General features: G+C 33.5%; 1 protein-coding gene across 6 annotated transcripts in view; it reads left to right on the forward strand.

Annotated features, from left to right (window-relative positions):
* WDR27 (WD repeat domain 27) overlaps window positions 1–26758 on the forward strand; it is a 243228-nt gene that overhangs the window by 80892 nt on the left and 135578 nt on the right. For 5 of the 6 annotated variants that reach the window (XR_004229384.1, XM_031937458.1, XM_031937459.1 and 2 more), the window contains one exon: window positions 428–525. Coding sequence is in view for 5 of the 6 variants with exons in the window: in XM_031937458.1 (XP_031793318.1) it covers window positions 428–525 (98 nt within the window). In the remaining variant the exon portion in view is untranslated. Of the gene's footprint in view, window positions 1–427; window positions 526–21509; window positions 21605–26758 lie in introns of those variants that run through there. The other variant, XM_031937462.1, reaches the window with a different exon arrangement.

Raw genomic sequence — 26758 nt, forward strand, 5'->3', positions numbered from 1 at the left:
AAAATAGATGAAGTAAAAATGGAGAAGGAAATATAATAATATTGTTATTTCTAATGAACACATTGTTTCATCCATGTTGGTAGTTTTCCAATAATAAAAATTGCAACACATTTATGCTCTCTTTTATGGGTTGCCATGGCTAAAGAATTTGAGGACCAAGAGTCACTTCCATGTGATAAGGTCCTCAACTAAGATTGTGGGGAAGAGGCCTTCAAATAATGTTAAATTGAAATCAGAAATAGAGAGCTAGAAGAGACCTCAGAGATCATCTTACTCTGGATTCTTTGCATAAGCAAATTGAGATTAAGAGCGTTTAAGTCATTCATCTAAGGACACACACTTAACTGAATCAGGCTTTGAACCAAGTTAAGGTCAACTTTGAAAAAAAAAACTATATCTTGTCTTCATTTTGTTTTCCATCCTGTAGGGATCAGCATTTGCTGCACAACCATTTGAGAATTACAATCTTTTCCTAACAACAGCAATTGGTGATGCAATAAAACTGTGGGATATAAGGACATTGAGGTAAGAGCAAATACTATTTTAGTTTTTTGGTAATCAGAATTTATCAGTGGTATCTCTTAAGCTTTGTTGACTTCAGACAGTTATATTTAAAAATTAGTAGGTAGGAGGCACACTGGAGAGAAAAACAAGCCCAAAGTAAAGAATCTATCTGAGTTCAAATCTGGCCTCAGATATGAATTAACTGTATGATCCTGGCCAAGTCATTTAACTCTGTCTCAGAAGTAGTGAACGACTCCAGTATTTTTGCCAAGAAAAGTCTAAATGGGATCATAAAGAATCAGACACAATTAAAATGAACAATAACAACAATAAGAAGTAAGTACTTCAATTGGTGCAGAGATTACCTTATATTCTTTAAAATCCAGTAAAAAAAATATACTTTGGGAGACAAGAAGGTTTATATCTTCTGCCTTAAAATTAGAAAGTAGGGTATTCTATTAGGCTATGTGCAAGTCTATTAACTTTAAGCTGGTGTCCTTAGAAGTGAATCTAAAAGCAAAAACCTCTCAAACTTGGTTTGCATTAGGTTTATAAAATTACATTTTCTGTCTGTGGAGATTTTTAAAAAGATGAATTAAAAAAAGTCACATTTTGTTGGCTATATTGGATGCTTTGTAAATGTTTGTTGAAATAAAAAGAAATCCTGGGTTATATAAAATTGCCAATGCTTATAAGGTACTTTTTAAGGATTATATTTATGATATTAGACATAGTTACATTAAAATAATTTAATTGGTATAAAAAACTTATGGTATCTATAAGTCAATAGAAACTAAAATGAATTAAATGAATCCCATGAGGATATTCTTTGTCACTTTTTTTTAAAAAAGAGAATTTGATATTTAATAAGTCCTTTGTTTTAACAAATAGCTTCCACTTTCAGAGTTTTGAATAAATTTAGAAAGAAGGCCTTTGAATAACCTGGAAGCTAGAGTGAAATCATGAAGAATTCTAAACTTAGAATTTTAGAATTTTTTCTTAAAATGTTTTTGAGCAGAATCTCTTGTAATATAAAATACTTACTGGAATCTGTTATATACATCTAATACTGAAGAATTGTAGTTTCAGGAAGTATAAAAAGGATGAAAGGTACATTTGTATATTGAATATGGGAGTGCCAGCATGTGTGCATTGTAGAAGGAAGAAAAGAAAAAGCTAAATCTGTTTATGGATATGTAATTGGGCATTTGATAATAAAATATAGATAAAAATTCACCTAGCTTATAAGGTAGTTGTGAGGATCAAATGAGATAATGTTTATAAAGCAATTGCAAACCTTGAAATTCTACAAAAATGTTAGCTACTGTCATCATTATTAATACTTTAAACAGTTATGCTGGGGTCTTTTGCATTTAAAGAAAAATTAAATTAAAAAATTCCATCATCTGCAAATTAGACTTGGCATAATTTCCATCACTCTTTTTCAAATCTAAATGTTTCACTCATGGGACAACTTATTTTAATGACAGCCATTATCTTTCATAAATTTGTATATAATTAATCATGTTTTCTCATGATTCTGTCATAAATGATCAGTAAGATATTAAAGGTCTTTCTTTCCTCTCCTTTTTTCTTCTCTTCTTCTCCTTTTCCTTCCTTTATCTCATTTAAAAAAAACACAATTTATTAATTCTCTAGTATTGCCTTGGCACTATAATACATGCTGGGATACAAAAATAACTAAGCAGTTCCTGACGTAAAAAATCTTCCATTTTAATAGGGAAGATAACAGATATTTATTTTACTATAATATATATTCCAACAAAGATGTTATTTATGTACACAAAACTCACATAAATGCATGTGTATCAGACACGTTATATACCTATATATTATATACAATGTAAAAAATATATGTACATATATATGACATATAAATAAAAAAATTCAAACAATTGCACGGTAAACCTATTGTGGGGTAGATAGTAAGTTAGAGGGAGTGAAAAAAGTTTCACGCAGAAGGTGGCCCTGCAGTTGAGCCTTAAAAAACCAGAAATTCTAAAGATCATAAGTAAGGATGAAGTTAGTTCATGCATGAAATACAGCAAATGCAAAGACACAGAAATGAGAGACTGAGTGTTGTGTGTGAGAAATAGTAAATTCACACTTGTTATATGCTTTCTGCATTCCAGGCATAGTAATGCTAAGCCTTGGGAACACTTAAAAGTTTAGTCTGGGGAATCCATAGAGTGTGGAGGACAGTGATATTGAATCAGGATGGAAAGGTAGAATGGAACAACATTGGGAAGAGCTTTAAATGTCAGTTGGAGAAATTCATATTTGATCCTAAGTATAATAGGGAGTCATAGGAACTTGAGTTGGGGTACTGGTGGCATAGTATAGTCAGACTTGTGTAGTTCTTTAGGAAAAATCATTTTGGCAGCTGTGTAGAGAATGGGTTGAAGTGGGAAGAAATTTAAAATTGGTTAGGAAATTATTGCAGTAGTCCAAGTGGAAGGTGATTAGAGTCTGAATTGGAGTTGTGACCATACAAAGCGAGAGAATAGTACTTAAGTGAAAAATGTGGAGACACTGTGTTGTAATAGACAGTATAGGATTAAGAATTAGAGGATTTTGTTCAAATCCTAGCTCTCCTACTGGGTGATACCCTTTATATTTTTTAAAAAAATATTCATCTATTTCAATTAGATTGCCAGATATGTTGGCATACAATTGAGCAAAAGAGATTCTAATGATTGCTTTAATTTCTTCTTCATTGGTAGTAAATTCACTTTTCATTTTTGATACTAGTAATTTGGTTCTTTCCCCCTTTTTCTAATCAAATTAATCAAAGGTTTATCTATTTCATAAAACCAGATCTTAGTTTTATTAATTAATTTAATAGTTTTCTTAGTTTCAATTGTATTTATCTCTCCTTTGAGGTTCACAATGTCTAATTTGGTATTTAATTGGGGGTTTTTAATTTGTTCTTTTCCTAACTTTTTTAGTTGCATGTCCAATTCATTGATCTCATCTTTCTCTATTGTTTTTCATGTAACTATTTAGAGATATAAAACTTCCCCTAAGAACTGCTTTGGCTGCATCTCATAGGTTTTAGTGTATTGTCTCATTATTGTCATTATCTTGGATGAAATTATTGATTGTTTCTATGATTTGTTATTTGATCCACTTATTCTCTAGAACTAGATTTAATTTTCAATCAATCTTTAGTCTATCTTCACTGGCCCCTTATTGAACGTAATTTTTATTGTGTTATGATCTAAAAAGGAAGCATTTACTATTTCTGCCTTTCTGCATTTGATTGTGAAATTTTTGTGTCCTAATACATGGTCAGTTTTGATGTAGGTGCTATGTACTGCTGAGAAAAAAGGTATATTCCCTTCTATCCCTATTCAATTTTCTCCAGAGGTCTATCATATCTAAGTTTTCTAAGATTCTATTAACCTCCCTAGTTTCTTTCTTGTTTATTTTGTGGTTAGAGTTACCTAATTTTGAGAAGGGGAGGTTGAGGTCCTCCATTAGTATAGTTTTGCTGTTTCTTCTTGTAACTAGCTTAACTAACTTCTTTAAGAATTTAGATGCTAAACCACTTGGTGCACATACATTTAGTACCAATACTACCATTCATCTGTTTTTACTTTTGCTTTATCTGAGATCAGAATTGATACTTCTGCTTTTTTTTAATTAAAGCATAATAAATTCTGCTCCAGTCTTTTACCCTTACTCTGTATGTATCTCTGTTTCAAATGTGTTTCTTGTAAATAGCATATTATAGGATTTTGAAACCACTCTGCTATTCACTTCCATTTTATGGGAGAGTTCATCCCATTCACATTCACAGTTAAGATTATCAGCTCTATATTTCTCTCCATTTTATTTTCTCTCCTGTATATATTTTTGCTTTCTCTTCCCACCCTGTTTCTCCTTAGTAGTGTTTTATTTCTAACCCACCTGCTCTCTACCTGCCCTCCCTTCTATCACCTCTTTTCCCTTTTCTTATCCCTTTCTTCTAGTGTTTCTACCCTCCCTTCTGTCCAGCCCTTCTCTTTTCTTTTTCCTTTCTCCTCCTATTTCCTTATAGGGTAAAATAAATTTCTGTATTCAATTTGAGTGATTATATTATTCACTCCTTGAGCCAAAACTGATAAGCTCAAAACTTCAGACAGTGTTCTTCCTATTACCTTTTCCCCTGTATTGTAATAGGTCTTTTTTGCCTTTTCATGGGATCTACTTTGTCCTATTTTCTCTCCTCTTTCCTCTTTGCCTAGTACAATCCTTTTCCCATCCTTTAATGTCTTTTTTTTTTGATATCACATCAGAGTCCATTTATATTTTTATTCTCCATCCATATATGTCCCTTCTAACTGCCCCAATAACAGATACAGTTTCCAAAATTTAAAAATATTATTTCCCCACTTAGGGATGTAAACAGTTTAATCTTTAAATAATTTTTTTCTGTTTACCTTTCTGTGTTTCTCTTGAATCCTGTATTTGAAGATTAAAATTTCTGTTTAGTTCTGTTTTTTTTCAAGAGAAATGAAAGAACGTCTTTGATTTCATTAAAAGTCCATCTGTTTCCTGAAAGATGATGCTCAGTCTTACTAGGTAGTTGATTCTTGGTTGTAACCCAGGTCCTTTGCCTTCCAGAATATGGTATTTTAGGCTCTCTGATACTTTATTGCAAAAGCTGTAAGATCCTGGGCAATCCTGACTGTTGCTCCTTGATACTTGAAATTTTTTTTTCTGGCAGCTTGTAATATTTTTTCTTTGATATTATAGTTCTGGACTTTTGCAACAATGTTCCTTGGCATTTTCCTTGTGGAAGGTGATTGATGGATTCTTTCAATGACTATATTATTTCAATGACTAAAACCTTCTGGTTCTAATAGAACAGGGCAGTTTTCCTTGATCATTTCTTGAAGAATTTTATCCAGGTTCTTTTAGCCATGGCTACCAAGTAGACCAAAAAATTTTAAATTGTCTCTTCTGGATCTGTTTTTCAAGTCAGCTATTTTTTCAATGAGGTATTTTACATTTTCTTTCATTTTTATAATTGATTTATAATTTTTTTGCATTTGGCCAATTTTGTTTTTTAAGGAATTGATTTCTTCAGTGTTTTTTTTTTTTTTTTCAATTGACCAATTGTATTTTTTTTGGGATCTTTCTTGGATACTTCTTGTTTCTTTCCCCAATTTTCTTCTATCTCTCTTATTTGCCTTTTAAAATCTTATGAATACTTCCAAAAAGTCACTTTGTGCTTGAGACCAATTCATATCACTCTGACATGTTCTCTGTGGGCATTTTGTCCTTCTTCTGAGTTGGTGTTTGGTCTTCCCTGTCATCATAGTAGCTTTCTGTGTTTTTTGCTCATTTTCTTTCTTTTTTTCCTGTTCCATTTATGGTTGAGCTTTGCTCCTGGGACACAGGGGGCACTGAATCAAGCTTCTTGTGCTGCTCTCAATCAATTTTGAGCACAGGAACCCTTGTGATGGATATTTTGCTCATAGCAGGGGGTAACCCTATCTGCTTTCTCTAGGCAACATTCTGGTTTCCCTGGCTGGCAATATGCCTTCTGAACTGGGACTGGAGGCTTCCCCACTAGTTTGCTGTGCTACTGAGCCACTACTAAGGGTCTCATGTATTGATCCACTGTGATTACTTGCTTTCAGTGGATACTGTCTGAAATGGGCTGAACACACCTTTCACCCTAGTGAAACTGAACTTTTTGAAGTCCTTCCAATCTATCTTGAGGTGGAGAGGGTTTAATTCCATTAGACTTTATTCAGAGGCTTGGTTTCCTGTGGTTTTTAAGGGAAAGTTCAAGCAGCTTCCTGGCTTCACTTCATCATCTTGGCTCTGCCCTCAGAACTGGTGATACCTTTTAGTAAGAAAAAAAAGTCTTACTGGGCTATTGAAAGGATTGAGGTAAATGATATTGAATGTTTTTTCTATTCTTAAAACTGTGATTCTTTGTGAGGTGAAGAAATAGTCTAATTTGCAAACCTGGATGTCTAGATGTATGATGTTATCTTTTATGGAAAAAGGAAAGGTCAGAAGAATTGGGAATTTGGGGAGGAAACATAATTGTTGTTGAGTCTGAAATACTTATGTGACATCCGGTTTGAACTGTCCAAATAGAAGATGGAGTCAGATATGTAGATAGGGAGGTCATATGTGTAGTAACACATGGAAGCTAACCAAGTCAGTAAATAAGAGTATATGGAGAGAAGAGAAGAAATCCAAGGAGAGATCCTTTGGGTGTACTCACAGTTAGAGGAATGCTCTGGGTTAAGATTCAGCAAAAGAGAATGAGAAAGAGCTATTAGAAAGGTAGGGGGAGAACCAAGACAGAATATTAGCAAGCATTCAGGAAGAGTGGGTGATCAACAGTGCCAAATGCTGCAGAGAAGTCAAGAATAATAAGGATTGAACAAAGGCCATTAAATTTAACAATTAAGAGATTATTAGTAACTTTGAGTAGATTGTCTAGTGGTTGTTTTTTGTTCTCAAAGAGGACCAAAATGACATCACTATGTTAGACATTGCAATATGTCTAACTTTGGCTGATTAGACCAATACAAGCTCAGAATGCTCTGCCACAGGTTGGACACAAATAGTCCCTATGAATTTTTGAGGTGGACTCTCTAAATGTCTATACCTGGCATTTTTAAAAGGCTAATTCAATTCTGCTTTGTTATAGAGCACACCATGCTAGGTGGTCCTCTGCTATATATTCCATATCATACAATTGAATTCTAAAGTTCTTAAGAGGGAGTTTGAGAGTGTCCTTGTATTGCTTTTTCTGATCACTTTATGAGTATTTACCTGTTTGAGTTCCCCATAAAAATGATCTTTCCAACAAGATCACATTTGAGAAGAGCAGTTTCAGTTGAATGATGAGGTTGGAAGCCAGATTGCCAAATATTGTGGAGGAACTGAATGTAGAGGACTTTTAAAATAAGCTTATCTGAGAAAGGGAGAAGAGATAAAATGTGAATAGCTAGTGTGGATTTTAAAAACTTATGAGAGTTTTTTTTTTAAGGATGGATACAATAATAGACAGCATGGACAAAAGTAGGAGATATGAAAAGAATGGGATGTTAATGGGCATCAGGAGTGCATTAAAGGGATTGACCTTAGTTAGATTGGACAAGAGGCATCTCTTTATCAGAGATTGAAAAAAAATTATGGTGGAAGATGTCTAGGGGATATAAGATGAAGAAAGGGGAATAAGAAAGAGCTCAAGTTAAATGTCCTTGAATTTCTTGATAAAGTATGAGACAAAATATGCACCTGAGAGTGTACAGAAGGTAGTATAGAAAGTTTGAAAGCAGAGAGAGTTTTTTATTTTTTTAAACAGGTGTTAGGGTGAATGGAATTGGGAATTCATTAGGAAAGGCTAAAAAGATTTCCCTGTTGCAGTGAGGGACCAATTGAGATTAGATAACATAAATTTATAATATATGTATATAAATTTGTATATAAGTTAAAGTTGAAACAGGATAATGTAATAAGAAATCATTTTAATTTTCTGCCTATATTTGTAATAGATTTGAAATGAACTAAATGTGGTACAGCTCAATGCTCAATAATTGGAAGCTGATAAGGCCTTTCTACTACTCTTGGTACAATATCTTGCACTTTAATCCTATAATTGTCCTTTAGTTTGTAAAAATCAATCAACTAGGTATCAAATACCATCTAGGAGAATAATCTTTGATTTGAGACTGAATTAGAAAAAAATGGTAGAATGTGGGCTAGGGACTTAAAAAGAAAAAAAAATATTTTTTTGCATCTGAAAAGGAATTTGTTTCTGCCTTGTAGATAATCTGGGGGCAGTTATAGGTCCTCATGTGGGTGGTCACTTGGAAGAGAGGGGCCGCTGTAAGAGCCTGTAGGGACTGGTCTTGTAGTTTGCTCAGATATTAGGGAGCATGTGAGGTCCATGTGAGGATATTCTAAGTGTTCCATTGCAGCAGAACCAAACAGATTTGAGACATCATAAATTCTTATTATCGTTGTTCTTGTGCTTGCTTTTTCAAAACATGACATTGAGTCTGTGTCTTCATTTCATAGTCTGCAGAAGCTTTTACTTGCCAACAACCACCCCAGTAACTTGCCAGGTTATTTGTCATTTTGGTTTACATAACAGTAGCACTCAATTTGAAGTTATGGTTTGATGTGTCTTTAATGTATTTCTGTTTTTCATAGATTCTTTTAAAAAGCTGGATTGGCCTTTAGATGACCAAAAGTCTAGCTCTTTTGCTTTGTTTTTGTTTTTTGTTTCTGTAAAAGGTGCAATTGAGGCTCAAGGGTGTGTGTGTGTGTGTGTGTGTGTATGTGTGTGTGTGTGTGTGTGTGTGTGTATACCAGGTAACACATCTAGTAGAGCCAGAAGTAAAACTCAGATGTTATGAATTATAGACCAGTGTTCTTTACACTATATCACTGCCTTTTATTCCCATCAAAATTGCCCCATGTCAGTTCCCCATTTGGCCTCTTGGCTATCCTGATAGTATGGATTTGTTCTAGATGTGACTATAGGTGTCATATAGTAACAAAAAATTTCCTCAAACTCTGTATACTGATTTCATGTCAGAATTAAATTGTTGAGGCAAAAGAGCATTGGATTGGGATTAGAAAACCTGATTACCTGTCCCTGCTCTGTGATCCTTAGTAAATAATTTATTTTTTCAGTTTCCTGACAACTGGCAGATGAGTAGCACAATCAATAGTAGGCTGGCTTTGAAGTCAGGAAAATTGAATTTTCAAATTTGGCCTCAGAGTCATAACTCCAAGCAAGTCACGTCATCTATGTTTGCTTCAGTTTCTTCAACTGTAAAATACTTCCTAGGGAAGTTGTGAAGATCAAATGAGATTATATTTATAAAGTACTTAGCCCAGTACCTGCTACTTAGTATTACTGTTTAGTCATTTCAGTCATGTCCAAATCTTCATGATCCCATTTGGGGCTTTCATGGCAAAGATATTGAAGTGATTTGCCATTTCCTTCTCCAGCTAAATTTTTTTAAATTTAAGTTTTTTATTTTCAAAATATATGCATGGATAATTCTTCAACATTAACCATTGCAAAACTTTGTGTTCCAATTCTCCTCCCCTCTTCTCTCTGGCAAGTAGTATAATATATGTTAAATCCAATATATGTATACATATTTATACAATTATTTTGGTCAGCTCATTTTACAGATAAGGAAATTGAGGCAAACAGGATCAAGTGACTTGCCCAGAGTCAAACCAGCTAGCAAGTATCTGAGGTTGGATTTGAATTCAGGTTCTCCTGACTTCAGAGACAGTGTTTTGTCCACCATGTCTATGTCTATCTTAAGGAACATCCAAGTGAATATTTCTTTTTGTTAGTAGGAATACAAGTTTTTAATTTTACCTTGGACCTTTTGTATTTTTTTGTTTAAAAATTTTAGCCAAAATACAAGGCTTTTATTACTTGTTCCAAATATTAGGGAGTAATAAAATTACGGATTTCTGAGTTTGGAACCAAGCTTTTTCATTCTTATGTTTTTGTACTCAGTCAATCTAAGTATTATTCTTAAAGAAGAATGAGGATATATCTCACACATAACTTTTTTCCATTAAAAATATTGAAATAAGCAAAGCACCTCACTGGTAAAATAGTTAAACCAAAATCTGGCCAATGTATTAAATGTATGTATCCAAAGAGAGCAGAGAAATAGTATTCATTATTTCACTTTTTAAACTTGGATATATTAAACTCTATGTCTTATAAGTTCAATATTTTATTATTAGAAAATAATTATTTCTGAATGTCCATACTTAAAATAGCCTAAGTATGTTTTTGAAAAAACCTGTATGTTTCTGAATTGAATACAATCTAGTTAGTTCAAAATCTGAAATAGCATGTAGATAATTTTCAAAGATAGAATGAATTCCTAGCTATTCAGTGAATGTTTAGATGTTTTTTCCATTTTTTTCAGATTTTAGAAATTTAGGAAATATTAAAAATGTAATATTGACAAAACCTGATTATCAATTATTTGTATGTTGGAAGATGAGGAGAGGAAAGGAAAGAAGGAAGAGTGGCTGTTTGGAAAGAGCCAAAGATGACTGACTATAACCTAAAGGATAGCACTACTGTTGTGTACTAACAATGTTTGTTATTGTTTCAGGAGATAAGATGTGTAATCAATTTATTTTCATTATTTTCAGTTTATTTCATTATTTTCAAGATTTTCAGTTGGCAGGACATTATAAAGTTACACATGACACATGTTTTGTGGTTGAGGAGTTTTATTATAATGGGAAAGAAAGAATCCAAATAAGTCATGGACCAAGGCAAATTATAGTAGGTGGAGAAGAATAGTTCAGACAGTATGCTATGGGAAATTGCATCAGGAAAGAAAATTTTCTCTGGAGACAATGTGTCAGCAAAGGCTTATTGCAGGAATTTATATCTGCATTCAGACCTAAAAGGAAGGGAACAGTTCCAGCAGATATTCTATAACAGATTGAGAATGCGATGACTGTTCCAGCATAAGGTTAAACATAAGCAAAATTACAGGGCTAGAGAATATATAATAGGAGATTTAGAGTAGATATTTATTTACTAATTAAATATGTAAATGGTAGGAAGATGAAATAAGACTGAAAATGTAGAATCATGAGTTAAATACTTTATTCAGTATCATAGAGATTTTGGAATTTTTGAAGCTTTTTGAGTGAAAGAGTGACATGATCTGAGTGGTGCTTTAGGAAGATTATTTACCAGGTAGTATGTATGAAAGACAGAAGGGAAAGATAATGGAATGGAGGCCAAAAGACTACTCAAGAGATAAGGACCTTAACTAGGGTGACTTTAATGAACATGGAAAGGAAGAGGATCAGAAAAAATTTAGTGGAGGTAGAACTGAGAATATTTTGCAACTGATTGGATATGTGTGTGTGTGTGTGTGTGTGTGTGTGTGTGTGTGTGTGTATGGGTGGGGGGGCGTTAAAAGAAAGGGAAAGAGCCAAATGAAACTCTTAAGGTTAGAAAATGGTGATATCCTGGATTTGAGGAACTGATTTCAATATTAGGAAAAGGGGTTAGCATTTAGAAGTTTAGGCTTTTAAATGAATGGTTATATTTCAAGTGGGTCCATGTTCATTAAAAGATGATGGAGGATGCTGAAATGTATTCCTCTGTATTCTTTCTAGAACATATGCTTTATGATTTCTTATCCTGTGTAATTCTTGTTCATATTTTTCCATAAATCTTCCATTAAAGATCTATCCAATGTTCTATAGAGAGGCCTTCTTCTGGTTTTTATAATATTTCATGTATACTAATATAATGTGAGTGAAAACTTGGTAGAGCAGTAGTGAATATAATGTTGGGCCTGGAGTCATCAAGACTCATTTTTCTGGGTGCCATGTGACCCATGGTGAGTCACTTAACCCTGTTTACCTCGGTTTTCTCCTCTGTAACATGAGTTGAAGAAGGACATGGCAAACCACTTTAGTATCTTTGCCAAGCAAAGGGGTCATGAATAATTGGACATGACTAAAAAAAACTGGAAAACAACAAAATATAACATAAGCTGTCCAACTGTTATCTTCTACTCTTTTTTTTTTATTTAATAGCCTTTTATTTACAGGTTATATGCATGGGTAACTTTACAGCATTAACAATTACCAAACCTTTTGTTCCAATTTTTCACCTCTTACCCCCCACCCCCTCCCCCAGATGGCAGGATGACCAGTAGATGTTAAATATATTAAAATATAAATTAGATACACAATAAGTATACATGACCAAACCTTTATTTTGCTGTACAAAAAGAATCAGACTCTGAAATATTGTACAATTAGCTTGTGAAGGAAATCAAAAATGCAGGTGGGCATAAATATAGGGATTGGGAATTCAAATGTAATGGTTTTTAGTCATCTCCCAGAGTTCTTTTTCTGGGTATAGCTAGTTCAGTTCATTACTGCTCCATTAGAAATGATTTGGTTGATCTCGTTGCTGAGGATGGCCTGATCCATGAACTGGTCATCATATAGTATTGTTGTTGAAGTATATAATGATCTCCTGGTCCTGCTCATTTCACTCAGCATCAGTTCGTGTAAGTCTCTCCAGGCCTTTCTAAAATCATCCTGTTGGTCATTTCTTACAGAACAGTAATATTCCATAATATTCATATACCACAATTTATTCAGCCATTCTCCAACTGATGGGCATCCATTCAGTTTCCAGTTTCTAGCCACTACAAAAAGGGCTGCCACAAACATTCGTGCACATACAGGTCCCTTTCCCTTCTTTATTATCTCTTTGGGATATAAGCCCAGTAGTAACACTGCTGGATCAAAGGGTATGCACAGTTTGATAACTTTTTGAGCATAGTTCCAAACTACTCTCCAGAATGGTTGGATTCTCTCACAACTCCACCAACAATGTATCAATGTTCCAGTTTTCCCGCATCCCCTCCAACAATCATTCTTATCTTCTACTCTTGGCTAAGTGCCTGATCTACCATATTTTCTCATCATGTATGTTTGAGATGATATCAGCTTTGCTACTATTCACATGCAACTTTACTTCCAGAGATACTACCTTCTCACCCTGTAGGAATTAAACCATTCATTTTGGGACTTAATCTGGGATTTCTTATCTTTGATTGTTGATTGTAGAGTGAATAAATGAAACTTTACACCTCAGCTTTCTATATTTGACCAACCCCAGAGAGAGTTTCATCTTATCCAGCCATTCTGTTTTCCTTGCAATCACAGAAAACAGGCTCTCCTCTGAAGATGTTGTATTTATGTTTACTCTGTCTACTATTGGATGTGTTTTCCTCCATAGTGGACCATAGTGGGATATATAGTCAAACTTCTTGCTCCCTACTGCCACTTCTAGGTATTTCCCCTGTTACTTTTACTTAGCCATCTATCTGTTACTTTTACTTAGCCATCTAACTATCTTAGTGGTTCATTTTATTTAGATACATCATCCTAGCCATATCCTGATGATCATTAATTATAATTCCTTATGGTCCAATATTCTCCTCTCTTTCATAGTTAAATTCCTAGAAAAAGCTATCTACTCCCATTTGCCTCTGATTTCACTCTTGCTATTCACACCTCAACCTTTTGCAAAAAGGCTTACTCAATCATTCATTGATCACCATCACTGGTCATCAAGCATTTTATGTAATGGAGTGCTTTATGTAAGAAAGTGATTTCTTTTTTGATGTCTTTTGATTCATGCTTTAATTGGATTTAAGTGAGGCAGAGTTGCATGAAGTCATCAACCTTTTTCTTCTAAAGCCATTACTGTCCAGTGTCAGGTTGTCTGGTGTTGACTCAAGAGGCAGTGTCTAACCAAGCTCTAAGTGCTCCATACTTGCTTCATCTGCCTTCATGGCTGTTTGAACAAATTGTTCTCATCTGCCCATTCCAGCAAGTGAAGTCCTTATATGCTTCATGTAGACATTCCCTCTAATTCTCCATAAGATTTAAGACTCTTTGATTACTTTCAAACTGGTTTAGCCCATTTGCCAAAACAGTTTACCAGAGTGTGGCCATTGTGCATACTACAGCTTCTTGGAGCCATAGGTAAGAGTTAGATGTATCAAGTGGACACCAAAATGAAAAGAAGCCCTATAAAGAGCTTGGCAGCCTTCATACCAGGGGCACTAGTCTTCCCTGAACAAATCCTACACCCTATATAAGAAGGTAACTTAAGTATAAGTAAATTCTTTTCTTTTGGTCTTCTGTCTTTTTCCGATTCTGATCTTAATTCAATGAAGTAGAAGACTGATTTGAACATTTTTTCAAGGAGGTTTTTTTTTTATTTTGATTGTGACAACACCATCTTTATTAGTCTTAATAATTATTAATCTCTAATATCATTACCTTTTTCTTAATTATTTTACATCATGTTTAATGTGCATTAACTTTCCTATGAAGTATGTTTTATTGCATTTACAGAGGAAATATTTGTTGGGAACTTTTGCACTCAGATTTTCAATGTCAAAATAAAACAAAAAAATTTGAGATAAGGATAAAGTAGATTTTTTTTTGAAAATCCAGAAAGATTTAATTAAAATTTTCTAGATTAGTGGTTATCAAAAGTTACGACATGGACCCCTAGGGTGTCAGGAGTTTTGCTAAGTATGCTATAATTTGTGTGAGACTTGTAATTTTATGTGCGTATAGTTTCATGGAATGCTAGAGCACAGCAAAGAATTATATTTCAGAAGGAACTAAACATATTAGGAATCATTGTTCTAAATAGTTAACTTAAATATTTGAATCTTTATGGTAATAAAGGCTCATTTATTCCTTGTTATATTATTCTTTTAAAAAAAGTATATGGTGGAATAATATGCATGTTGCTAAAAAATTTAAAATAGATGAGTTATATTCCCCCACCTCTTATACTTTCTGACTTTAATTCAATGCTACAATGTATGGAACTTTGTTTTTTGCTTCCTAAGGAATTGCCTTTAATTTTTCTCTGTTTTAACAGAATATTCCAGGTAAAGTAAATAGAAGCTTTTCAAAGAATTGTATATTATAAGTATAAAAACATCATCATAGTAAAAGAAAAGAACTGAAGTTTTGTTTTCTCTTTAATTAGTGCCAATGTTAATTTTGTTAAAATAAAATATTTCAAAATAAAGTAATTGAAACTGTCAACCAAAATTTGGTTATGTCTCGCTATAAACTGTCAAGAATATCTCCACTTGGATCCAACTCATTCTCTCTATTCATATGGTTACTCTCTTAGTAAAGATCCTCAACATTTCTCATCTAGATAATTGCATCAATCTTTTAATTAATCTCCCTGCCCCAAGTTTTCTCCTCATTCCAGTTCTTTGTACACACAGATACTCAAATGTTTTTTCTTAAATTCAGATATGAGAATGTTACTTCCTAATTCAGTAGACTCTAACAACTCCCTATTATCTCCAGGATAAAAATATGATTTTAAAAAAAAGTTTTAAAATCCTCACAATTTGGCTCCAGACTGTCTTTCTATACTCACTGTACAGTTACATGTTCTACATGGCAAGGGTTAGGGATATGACATCCCCCCAAATTTTGGGGTCTCCATTTTCTTTTTCTTTTATGGAGTGTTTATAGAATTTTATTGTAATATTTGGATTAAACATTTGGTCATAGACTCTGTGCTGTCTGATGGCTATTGGATGTCATCTGCAGCTTCCACAATTTCCCCCCTCAAAAAATTCCCATTTGATTTCTTAAGATCCATGATATGTTGAAACCATGATAGGGAAAGTCACAATGTGAAGGGATAACTAAATTACTCCCCTTCCTAGTCTCCTTAATCCAGTCAAACTCTTCTTTGTTCTTCCCTGACAATACTTTTTCTCCTATCTGCTTTTCTTTCTACTGACCATCCCCAATATCTGGATTCCTCTCTCTCCTTATTTCCACCTCATAGAATTCTTCTTTTCAAAATGCAGTTCAAGAACAAGTTTTTTAAAAAATGAAAACCTTTCTTGATTTCTCTTAAGTATGAATTCATTCTCTCCTTAGCTACATTCTATTTAAGATATGTTGTATTTCTTCTCTTTGTATTTCCCTTATAAAATTTTGAATGCACTCATGTCTTCTAATAGGATGAAAACTCTTTGAGAATAGGAATTATTTCATTTTTTTGTCTTTGTTTCTCCAGTACCTGGCATAATGTCTGGCACAGAGCAGGTGCTAAGTAAATGCACATTGATGAAGAATAAGTGTAGTAAAATGAAGAAAATCATGAGTGTACTAGAAAGAAAACAGGGGCATGAATTTTATTCCTTACTCTGCTACCAGTTTTGCTTTGTCATCTTGGCTATGCTACTTAATATTTCCAAGTCTGATTTTTCTAATCTGTAAAATATGCGGATTGGGCTAGATAGTCTGACATTTTTTACTGGCAGTGATTCATGAGCCTTCACAGGCTGGTCTGCTTCTTATATTAATAATAGGTTTTTCTAGGGCATATAAAGGTGTGCAAATGATTTGAGAAAAACATTAATTTTGATATGATTTCATTTTGTTACAGCAGTAGTCATGCATTTGTACTTCTCCTAACACTAGGCTGAAAGCATTTGTCCTTGACCAAATGAAACTACATTGAGTTGATTTCCTTACTAATGAACTTGATACTAAATTCTATAAAAAGAAGTTTTTGAAGTAGAGAACATATTACATATTAAAAGTTATTTAAGGATGTAAAAAAGTAGTAAATTTATCATATAGATCAATAAATTTGATTATTTTACTTTATCCTAAATAATTCACACATTGTATATATAGAAGATAGGACAAAAAACCCTTGCTGATAATTATTATTTTTTCCCACATGCAAGTAATGTTGGCAATTAATATTGCCCTAAAGAATCTGAAAATCATTGGTGAATTTTGAAGTCTTGATGTAGAGATGGGGCTACCTTCTGAACAATTAAAGCAATCCCAAAATGGAATGGGCTACCTCAAGAGGTAGGCAACTTGGATGGAGAAGGACCTTGAGCTTTACAACATATGAATGAAGATTTCTAAAAAGAATTAGGAATATTCTGGAGAAGACTCAGGATGAATATAATAACTGTGTTCAACTATTTGAAAGGCTATCATGGAAAAAAAGAATTAGATTTATTCCATTTGATCACAGAGGGAAAAAGTAGGTCTTTTCTCCTTGGAAAATTTCAGGTAGAGAATACATGACCATTTGTAGGGAATGTTGTAATGGGAGTTTATTTTATGTATGGCTAGGACTAGATGGCTTCTGAAGTTCCTTCTAACATTCAAATTCTCTCAAAGGTCTGCATGATGCTTAAAATAACAAATTTGGAAAATGCACATGTACTTGGCTAACAAATTGGTATCTGAGAACAGGATTTGTATTTCTGGATTCCAACTTTAAAAAACAGGAATGAAAAGCTTTTAGGTAGGTATAATTACAAATTAGTAAACATGTATTTTTCTATGGTTTTGAAGATTTAAATTGATGGGCTTTAAAAGAAAACAAGGAACTCAATATTGAAAGGAAGCAAGGAACTCAATATTTCTAAAACATTTTGCTATCATTTTTACCTTGAAAACTTTTTTCTCCTAAATCATCTTCTGAGTGTGTTACTTCTTGAAATCCTTCTTGACATCCTCAGACTCATCCTCAACTCCTTATTTTTTCCAGTCTTGTCATACCAACCCATTACCAGGTTTATTGAGTCTATGTGTCTATAACATTTCTAGAATCTGTCATTCTGTCCATATCTACTACCCTACTTGAATCTATCATCAACTTTCACTTGTACTTTCAAAAAATCTTTTAAATTTGTTTGTCTTCAGTCTCTTTTGTCCAATTTCTCCCCCCAACAGTTATCAAAGTAATATTCCTATTATACACAGGTTTGACCATGTCATTTCCCTGCTCAAAAAGTCTCACTTTTAGTCAGTGTCATTAAATTTTTGGACAGCTTTAAATATTGGGAAATTTGTTTTTTTAAAACTGACATCAAACCTAATTGGCCATTTTGCAACATCTTTTCATTGCATCTATTTTTCTTTCTCTGGCCAAGATGATATGTTGATCCTTCAGATGGTGGAACATAGCCAACATAGACTTCCTTAGTTTTCTTTTCTCTAAGCTAAATATCCCTAATTTCTTTCAGAGTTTTCAAAGCTCAATTCAAATGCCATTATTTTCATGAATCATTGTTTGTCTCCCTAGCTCTAGACCTAGACAAATGCTATTGGGGCCTAGGTGAGATTTTATTCTATGATTTTATAGGTAGAGGAAACTTCTGAATGAGAAAACTTTCTGTCAAAGTAGATTGGCACTTGTTTTCATTTATAGTCTTAGAGAGTTACCTATAGAAATAAGAAGTTAAAGTATTTGTCTTATTCTTAGATGAAGAAATTGAAACTATTTCTAGTCATATGAAAAGATGCTCCAAGTCATTATTAATCAGAGAAATGCAAATTAAGACAACTCTAAGATACTACTACACACCTGTCAGATTGGCTAAGATGACAGGAAAAAATAATGATGATTGTTGGAGGGGATGCGGGAAAACTGGGACATTGATGCATTGTTGGTGGAGTTGTGAACGAATCCAACCATTCTGGAGAGCAGTTTGGAAGTATGCTCAAAAAGTTATCAAACTGTGCATACCCTTTGATCTAGCAGTGTTACTACTGGGCTTATATCCCAAAGAGATAATAAAGAAGGGAAAGGGACCTGTATGTGCACGAATGTTTGTGGCAGCCCTCTTTGTAGTGGCTAGAAACTGGAAACTGAGTGGATGCCCATCAGTTGGAGAATGGCTGAATAAATTGTGGTATATGAATATTATGGAATATTATTGTTCTGTAAGAAATGACCAACAGGTTGATTTCAGAAAGGCCTGGAGAGACTTACACGAACTGATGCTGAGTGAAATGAGCAGGACCAGGAGATCATTATATACTTCAACAACAATACTATATGATGACCAGTTCTGATGGACCTGGCCATTCTTAGCAATGAGATCAACCAAATCTTTTCCAATGGAGCAGTAATGAACTGAACCAGCTACGCCCAGAGAAAGAACTCTGAGTGATGACTAAAAACCATTACATTGAATTCCCAATCCCTATATTTATGCCCACCTGCATTTTTGATTTCCTTCACAAGCTAATTGTACAATATTTCAGAGTTTGATTCTTTTTGTACAGCAAAATAACGGTTTGGTCATGTATACTTATTGTGCATCTAATTTATATTTTAATATATTTAACATCTACTGGTATCCTGCCATCTGGGGGAGGGGGTGGGGGGCAAGAGGTGAAAAATTGGAACAAGAGGTTTGGCAATTGTTAATGCTGTAAAGTTACTCATGCATATAACCTGTAAATAAAAGGCTATTAAATAAAATAAAAAAATAAAGTATTTGTCTTTTATATATATGTATAGTGTATATACAATACATATGTATATATCTATATGTATACATAAATATATATATGTATATATATAGTTATAGTTATAGTGGAACTACATATTAAGATTTTTTTAGACAGAATTTTAGATGAGTCAAATGATCTAAGAAGATTTGATTTGGTGTGACTACCTTAAAGACTGAACCCAATAAGCTGAGTCCTACATTAAAATGATTTCATTATTTTTGATGTAAATCTTACTGAATTATATCATATGCTTACCTTCTTAAACAAAAATATATTGGGCATAATTTATTATTTATTGATGACTCAGAATAATCATTGTGAGCATCATGTATTGTGCTTTGCTGTAATATGGGTATTCCCTCAGGAATAGTTGAGCATACAGGATTATTTTTCCTCTATGCTAAATGGGTTTGGGTGTTCCTTTTAAAAATCAGTTGTGTTCTTTTTGTAAACTTGGTAAAGCTGGGGGAAGTTGGAAATAATAATCAATGCTGAGGAAAAGATGGAAGCATAGGCGTGGTTAGCAAATTGGTTGAGATTTTAGAAAATGATAGAGGCAGCAGGCATATTGGGTAAAGTGATAGTTGTGTAGATTATTGAATTGATGCTCTGGTGATAACTATGGGTTCTAGAAAATGGCTATTTAGTTTTTTAGAGAGTTGGGAAGAATGGTGATGGTTGGTAGACAATAATTTGAAGTCATTTACTTAGAGACTGTCATGAGTCAGTTTGGGCCTTATCGGCTATCTTGGTTTGTTAAAAAATGTTATCCATACTATTTTGAATTTACTGAAGAAGTTGTTCTTAGATAGGTTGATGGTAAAGGGCCTTGAAGTTTTAAAATCATCTTGGGTAAAAGCTAGTTTGAATGGAAGGATATGTTTTGGACTGATGAATGAATGAGGTAGTTATAGATACACATTGTGATGAGAAAGTAGGAATTTTTGGTTGCAATTTTAAAGATATCATTCCATGAAAGAGTTGGTTCTTTCTTTCTGGTTCTTTTTCTAGGTTCACCATTTTAAGAACAAGTGGATTTTGTTATAGAGGGCATAGAAGAGATATAGTAGAAAGTGGATTGCTAAATGAAGCTTCTGATCCATATCTGGAGAATCTATTTGCCTGCTTTAGCTATTTTTAGAAATATTACAATCAACTGTTGATACTTACTATATCTTCCAACTATAGAGGGACATAAAATCCACTATTCTTCCCTCATTTGGCTAAGCTAGAAAAGTGAATTTTAGCAAGCCATACAGATTATATTGAGACAGGAGCTTTCTGCTATGAATAGAGTTAGCGCCCAGTCCATTCAAAACTGACTTGTCCCTTGGGAAAGAGGGTAGAGGCAACTGACTGTCAGATCTGTCATTTATTTGCTTTATTTTTAAAAAATATTTTATTTGTTTTAGTAAAACAAGATCTACCTTCTCACTCTCTCACTCTAATCCTACTTCCTCCAAATGAGAACACACATACACACAAAAATGCATTATAAACATATATAGTCAATCAAAACATATCTACATTAACCATGTCTAAAATTTTTTTTGTCTCTTGCAGTGTGAGTTCTTCATCTCTTATTAAGAGATGATGGGTATAAGTTTCTTCATTATTCTCGAATTCTAGCTGATAAGAATTCATCACAGTAACCAGCCCTTTTTTTAAAAAACTTTTTTTTTTAATCAGTGACTCAATGTATAGGTATTCCCTAAGTTTCCCATTCTTTGCCACCTCAAAAAGAGAAAAAAATATTTTGTTTATATCCTCAGAACTTATTTTGCTTCAGACTCATTCCTCCCTTAACCTATTCTTCTTCTAATTCTCTTTCCATTCTTCTCTTCTTTCCTATTTGCCTACTGAGTGAAATGTGTTTCTGTATCCAACACTATATGAGTGTGTAGTCTTTTGAACAGTTCACATGAAAGTGAGTTTTAGGTATTGGTTGTTCCCCTTAACCCCCCTTTCTCTATTTGTATAGAAATTTACTTGTACATTATGCTAGTGAAGCAATTTTCCCTAATCTTCCTTTTTCTTCTCTCTTTGAATTGTCTCTTCATTGTCTTCTTCTTTTCCTCTTTTTCCTTAAGGTCTTCAACACATAATTGAACCACTCTCGGGTCTGGTCTAATTAGACTCCTTCTGTGCTGATAATGATGAAGTTCAGAGGGACACATGAATCTTCCCATATTTGAATATAAGTAATTTATCCTTGTTGAATCTTCATCTTTATTCACTTATCTTTATCTTTTTATGTTGTTTTTGACTTCTGTGTTTGAATTTCAAAGTTACAGCTCTGGTCTTTCCCCCGCCCCCAGGATTGGTTGAAAATCCTTATTCAAGGTTCATTCCTCCCTTTCCCTTGGCATTATATTTAGTTTTGTTACATAAGTTATTTTTGGCTACAGACTTTTGTCTTTTGCCTTCTGGAATGTAATAGCACCTATTCCATAGGGTGCTGTGAGAATCAAATGAGATAATATTTGTAAAAATAGTACTGTGTCTAGTATTTAGTAGATTTTATATAGATGTCTGTTTCATTCCAAATTTTCAGTTCTTTTATAGTGATCACTACTAAATTCTATATTATCTTTACTGTGGCAGCTTGGTATTTGAATTATTTCTTTCTCTCTTATCTTAGAAAGAATTTTTTCTTTGACCAAAGAGCTATTATGTTCCTGAGAGTCCATTTTGGGCTTTCTTTCAGGAGATATCTGGTGAATTTCTTCTATTTCCACTTTACCTTTTGACTCTTAATAAGAGTCTTGAAAATTCTGTTTTAAGATTTCTTGAAATATGATGTCCAGCTCTATTCCTGAGTCTTTAAAAATAATGGAATTCAGATGGTCTAATGATTCTTCCCCCCTCCTTTTCCATCTGTTTTGTTTTTTAATCTTTTGACTTTTAGAAAAAGTAATTCTTTTTGATTCATCAAATTATTGGCTTCTTTTTGGTCTATTTTAATTTTCATGGAGTTTGTTGTTTAATCAGTTTTGAATCTTGTACTAAAATGTTAATTCTGTTTACAATTCTTCCATATCTCCCATTTCTTTTTATCTTCTTCTAAAAGAACTATCATTCTATTTATATTTTTTTCAATTCTTGTTTCTTCTAAGAATTGTAGCTGAGTCTGTGACCAATCTATATTTCTCTCAGGCATTGCTTATAGATGTTTTGGTCATTTTCTTCTTCTGCATTTATATCTTGAACATCCCTATTATCATAATAGCTAATTATGGTGAGGTTGTTTTTTTTTTTCCTTTGCCTATTATTCTGTTCTACTTCTTGATTTTGGACTTGATGTTAGGACTAGATTGTCTCATTTATGGAAGGAAGGTTTAAGCTGGTTTAATCGCCACTTTCTTGTAGATATTGAATGTAATGTTATTCACAGGTCTAGGGGACAGGCTAGGGATCTGGAAGCTTTCAGTGTTTCCAAAGTGATATCATTTAGGGTACAGTCTTATTGACTGCTTCCTTGGTCTAAACTTTATAAGGTCCTGATCTGCATTACAGTCTCTTACAAAAGTAGACTGTCATTGTACTCTGCTCTGTCAGCTGGAAAAATCTTTTGGCTTAAAGAAGTAGAATTTTAGGTTCCTCTTTGCTTTAATTATTTCTTTGCATTCTAGAAAGATGCTTTAAGTTGAGAGCTTGCTTTTTCCATGGATTCTGAGCCATCCTACTACTGCTGGCTTTTGAACATTCTCCTTCTCTCTTTATTCAGGGCTTGACTTTCGCAAAAGATAAGCTGCTATTGATAACTCATATAGAAAAGTTATTTAAGAGCTAGCAAGATGAATTATGACTAGGATATGTGATTAATTAGAGTGGAAGTAATGAATAAGTATTGATGAAAACAGGTCTTCTGGCCATGTATTTTTTTTCCTTCAGTGAAGAAAGAGTGGTTCTGTTCTTCCATTACCTGGCTAACATGAGAGTACGGAAGTCTTTTGACTATTTTCTTTTGCCTTTCCTTTCCTTCTGAGGGATTCTGTTTGACTTTTTCTTATGACTGCCTGCAGTCCTTTTTGAACATAGTGCAGTTATTGATCTATTGCCATTCATCTCTAAGGAATATCTACATTTCTCATATTTATAGAGTTGTTAAGAATTCTATTTTTAATATATTGGAATCAACACAATATTGCATATTGCTAGAAATTTCTCTTGATTGTCTATATATTTTGTTAGTCTCACTCAAAATTATGGATATTTATTTAATGAGGGTTAGCCAATGGCAATTACTGACAAAGATTCCTGAGACAAGAGATTAAAAAAATCTTTGGAGGTAGAGGATGTCCTGTATAAACATCTAGATGGCTTTTACTAAAGCTATTTAGGAAAACCTTGAAATGAGAGAAATTGGATTCTTAAGTGTATAGATAGTCATATAGGTGGGATGTAAAGTTGAAATATAGGGAGTTGAATACTAATAAATTACAGTGATTAGAATCCAACATCACTAAGTAGCAGGTTCTTACTTCTAATAGGAGTATACACTGAGGAAAAGGTATGGTCTCAAGAGGTCCTATTAAAACCAAGCATTGACAACTGAGCCTGGGGCACTCAGGTTATCATTGATTATTTATTAGTATTTTATGTCAGCTAGCTTTACTATAGACCAGGAGCCCAAGACATATCCCATGGAACATATATAAGCTATGTTCTCTTGACTGCCATAATACATAGGCATCCAAATAGAATAAATGGCACACAGAAAAGGAAAGTGACCTGAAGACCCCAGACCATTGCGGTATGGTTGTACTGTCTTACTGGATTCAGGATCCTTTATATTCTTCCCTCTATCTATAAATTTATATTTATCTAAATATTTATATAAAGAAGACACCACCAATATTCTGTTGCTCATCATCCTCTAAGGATATTAAATAATTATAGTACCCACCTGTGTGTTTCTCTCTGTGAAGCTTCACCTTCTCTATTCCTGCTCCTCTGAACTACAATACTACTTGTCATATTTTAACATTGGGAAGTTGAAAGAGGTTGCAAGAAATCTTTGGGATGCTAGGTCTTGTTCTTGATTCAGGTATATAAATGACATGTTTTCACATACTGTATGTCCTTTTGTGTCTGTTGCTTCTAGCATTTGTAGGTCATGGAGTGTTGACCTGTGGTGAAGTGGCAGAAATGAATTTGTTGTGTTATAGACAGAGACCTTCAATGTGGGTACTGCCAGATGGTATTGTGAGGGGGAATACATTAAGTTCAGGGATCCTTTCAGATATAAATCATTCTCCAGGGACTGGAGAGGAAACTGAATGGATGCTTTGGTCTTTTGTCTAAATATATATATGCTGTTGCTGTCATTCCTTAATAAGAGAATCACAATTATACAAGCTCAGAGTTAGAAGGAATCTCAGAAATCATCCAGTCCATGCCTTACTGGACTATTCCATAGCATCTGTGACAACTGATTATCTATTTTCAAGCTGAACATCTCTATGTAGAACTCATTAATTCTAAAACATTTTAAATGTTTTCTAATTCTAAATTTTAATTCATTCTAAAAAATTCTAACAGCTTTTAAAGGCCTTCCTGACCTGTTTACTTTCTGTTTTTTAATCTTCTTAATCTCTTCTATGGATTCTGTGATTCAGTGACACTACTTTGATTGCTGTTTTCCCTACAAAATACTAAGCAATTTTATTGACTGTCTCCCACACCTGGAATTCTCTCCCTGCTTCTTCCTTCTGGTTTCTGTGACCTACTTCAAATGTCATGTAAAATCCCCCGTTCTTTAAGAAGTCTTATCTGGTCCTCTTTAACACCTAAATTTTATCTCTAAGATTATATTCAATTTATCCTGTAAATATATTGTTTGTTATGTAGTGTTGTCTCCTCCATTAGATTGTGGGTTCCTTGTGCAAAGGGACTTTTTTCGTTGTTGTTGTTTGTTTCTCTAGTTAATAGTACATTTATTGGCCCTTAATAAATGCCTTGATTTGACAACCAGTTATACTTTTGGAAAACTCTAATTTTTAGAAAAGTTTTCCTGATATGAAATCTAATTGTGGTCTTACTGAAACTTGCATTGATCTTTACTATTTCTACCCTCTAGGATAAGCAGAAGTCTCATTTTTCTCCCACATGCAGCCTTTCCAACACTTGGAGATAAATATTATATTCCTCCTAACAAATACTAAACCTGATCATCATTAGCTAGTCAATTTCTTTCCTAAAATATTCTGCCTCAAACTAAACCTAGTTATACAGATATGGTCTGATTGAGACAGAATACAGCAGATTTCTTTTCTGTTTTAAACACTATTTCAATCAGCACAGTAAGCATCAATTAATGCTTTAACTTAATTCACATTAGCTTTTTTTGGCTGTCATGTCACATTGTTGATGTACTCTGAACTTTTAAGTTCATCAAAACTATGTCTTTTCCCACACAAATTGATGTACAAGTATGCCTTTTCCAAATGATATTTGTGCAGTTGATTTTTTTAATGTTTCAAAGGTAGGACTTTATACTTTTTTCCCCCAATCCAATTTTTAAAATTGTATTTATCTCATAATCTTAACTTTTTGTTTTACTCTGCTATCCAATGTACTAGGTAGCCTTTTTAGCATTGTGTCACCAGCATGTTGAATTGCTATCACATATATACACTTTTATATAATTTTTTGATAAAAATGTTAAGTAATGCAAATTTTGAACAGTATTAGGATGAGGATAGATCAGTGACATCCACTCTAAACTCAATATCCTTGTGGATTTTCCTGCTTTAGGTAGGACCAGATCTTCAAACTTGTGTGAAAGAACATTGGCTAAGTTATTTTCAATTTAAGACTGATTTATATTGAACTATAACTGACTAAATCAGAATGGCTGATGGATCTGATTTTTGTTGTATTAGTAAATTATCTGGGGGTGTTCTTGATTGTGGTGTTCTTTCTATTGTGATGAGATCATTGGATTCCTGCAGGAAAAGCTGCCAAGTGTAGAATGTAGGCCTCCAGGGCCAAAAGCACTATTTTCCACATTGTCTAATTTGCAGTTCAGTTAAGGGAAAATCGTGATGAATTGGGAGTTTAAATCCTAGTCCTGCCATTTACTTCTCATATAACTTTGCTCAAATAATTTAGTTCCTCTAGATTTCAGCTTCCCCATCTATAAAATGAGTGGCTTGGCTTCTCCAATTACCTTTCAGTTCTAAATCTAACATACAGTGTGAGATTTTTTTGAGAAGCAGACACTGGACTGAAACTAGATGGGTTTTGAATCAGGATGAAATACATTCCCTATTATGATACTTGAAATATGTATTATAGTCACTGATGGTCTAAGTAGACCAAGACTGGAACAATA

This window comes from Sarcophilus harrisii, chromosome 4 (assembly GCF_902635505.1).
Source record: "Sarcophilus harrisii chromosome 4, mSarHar1.11, whole genome shotgun sequence".
Taxonomy (NCBI): domain Eukaryota; kingdom Metazoa; phylum Chordata; class Mammalia; order Dasyuromorphia; family Dasyuridae; genus Sarcophilus; species Sarcophilus harrisii.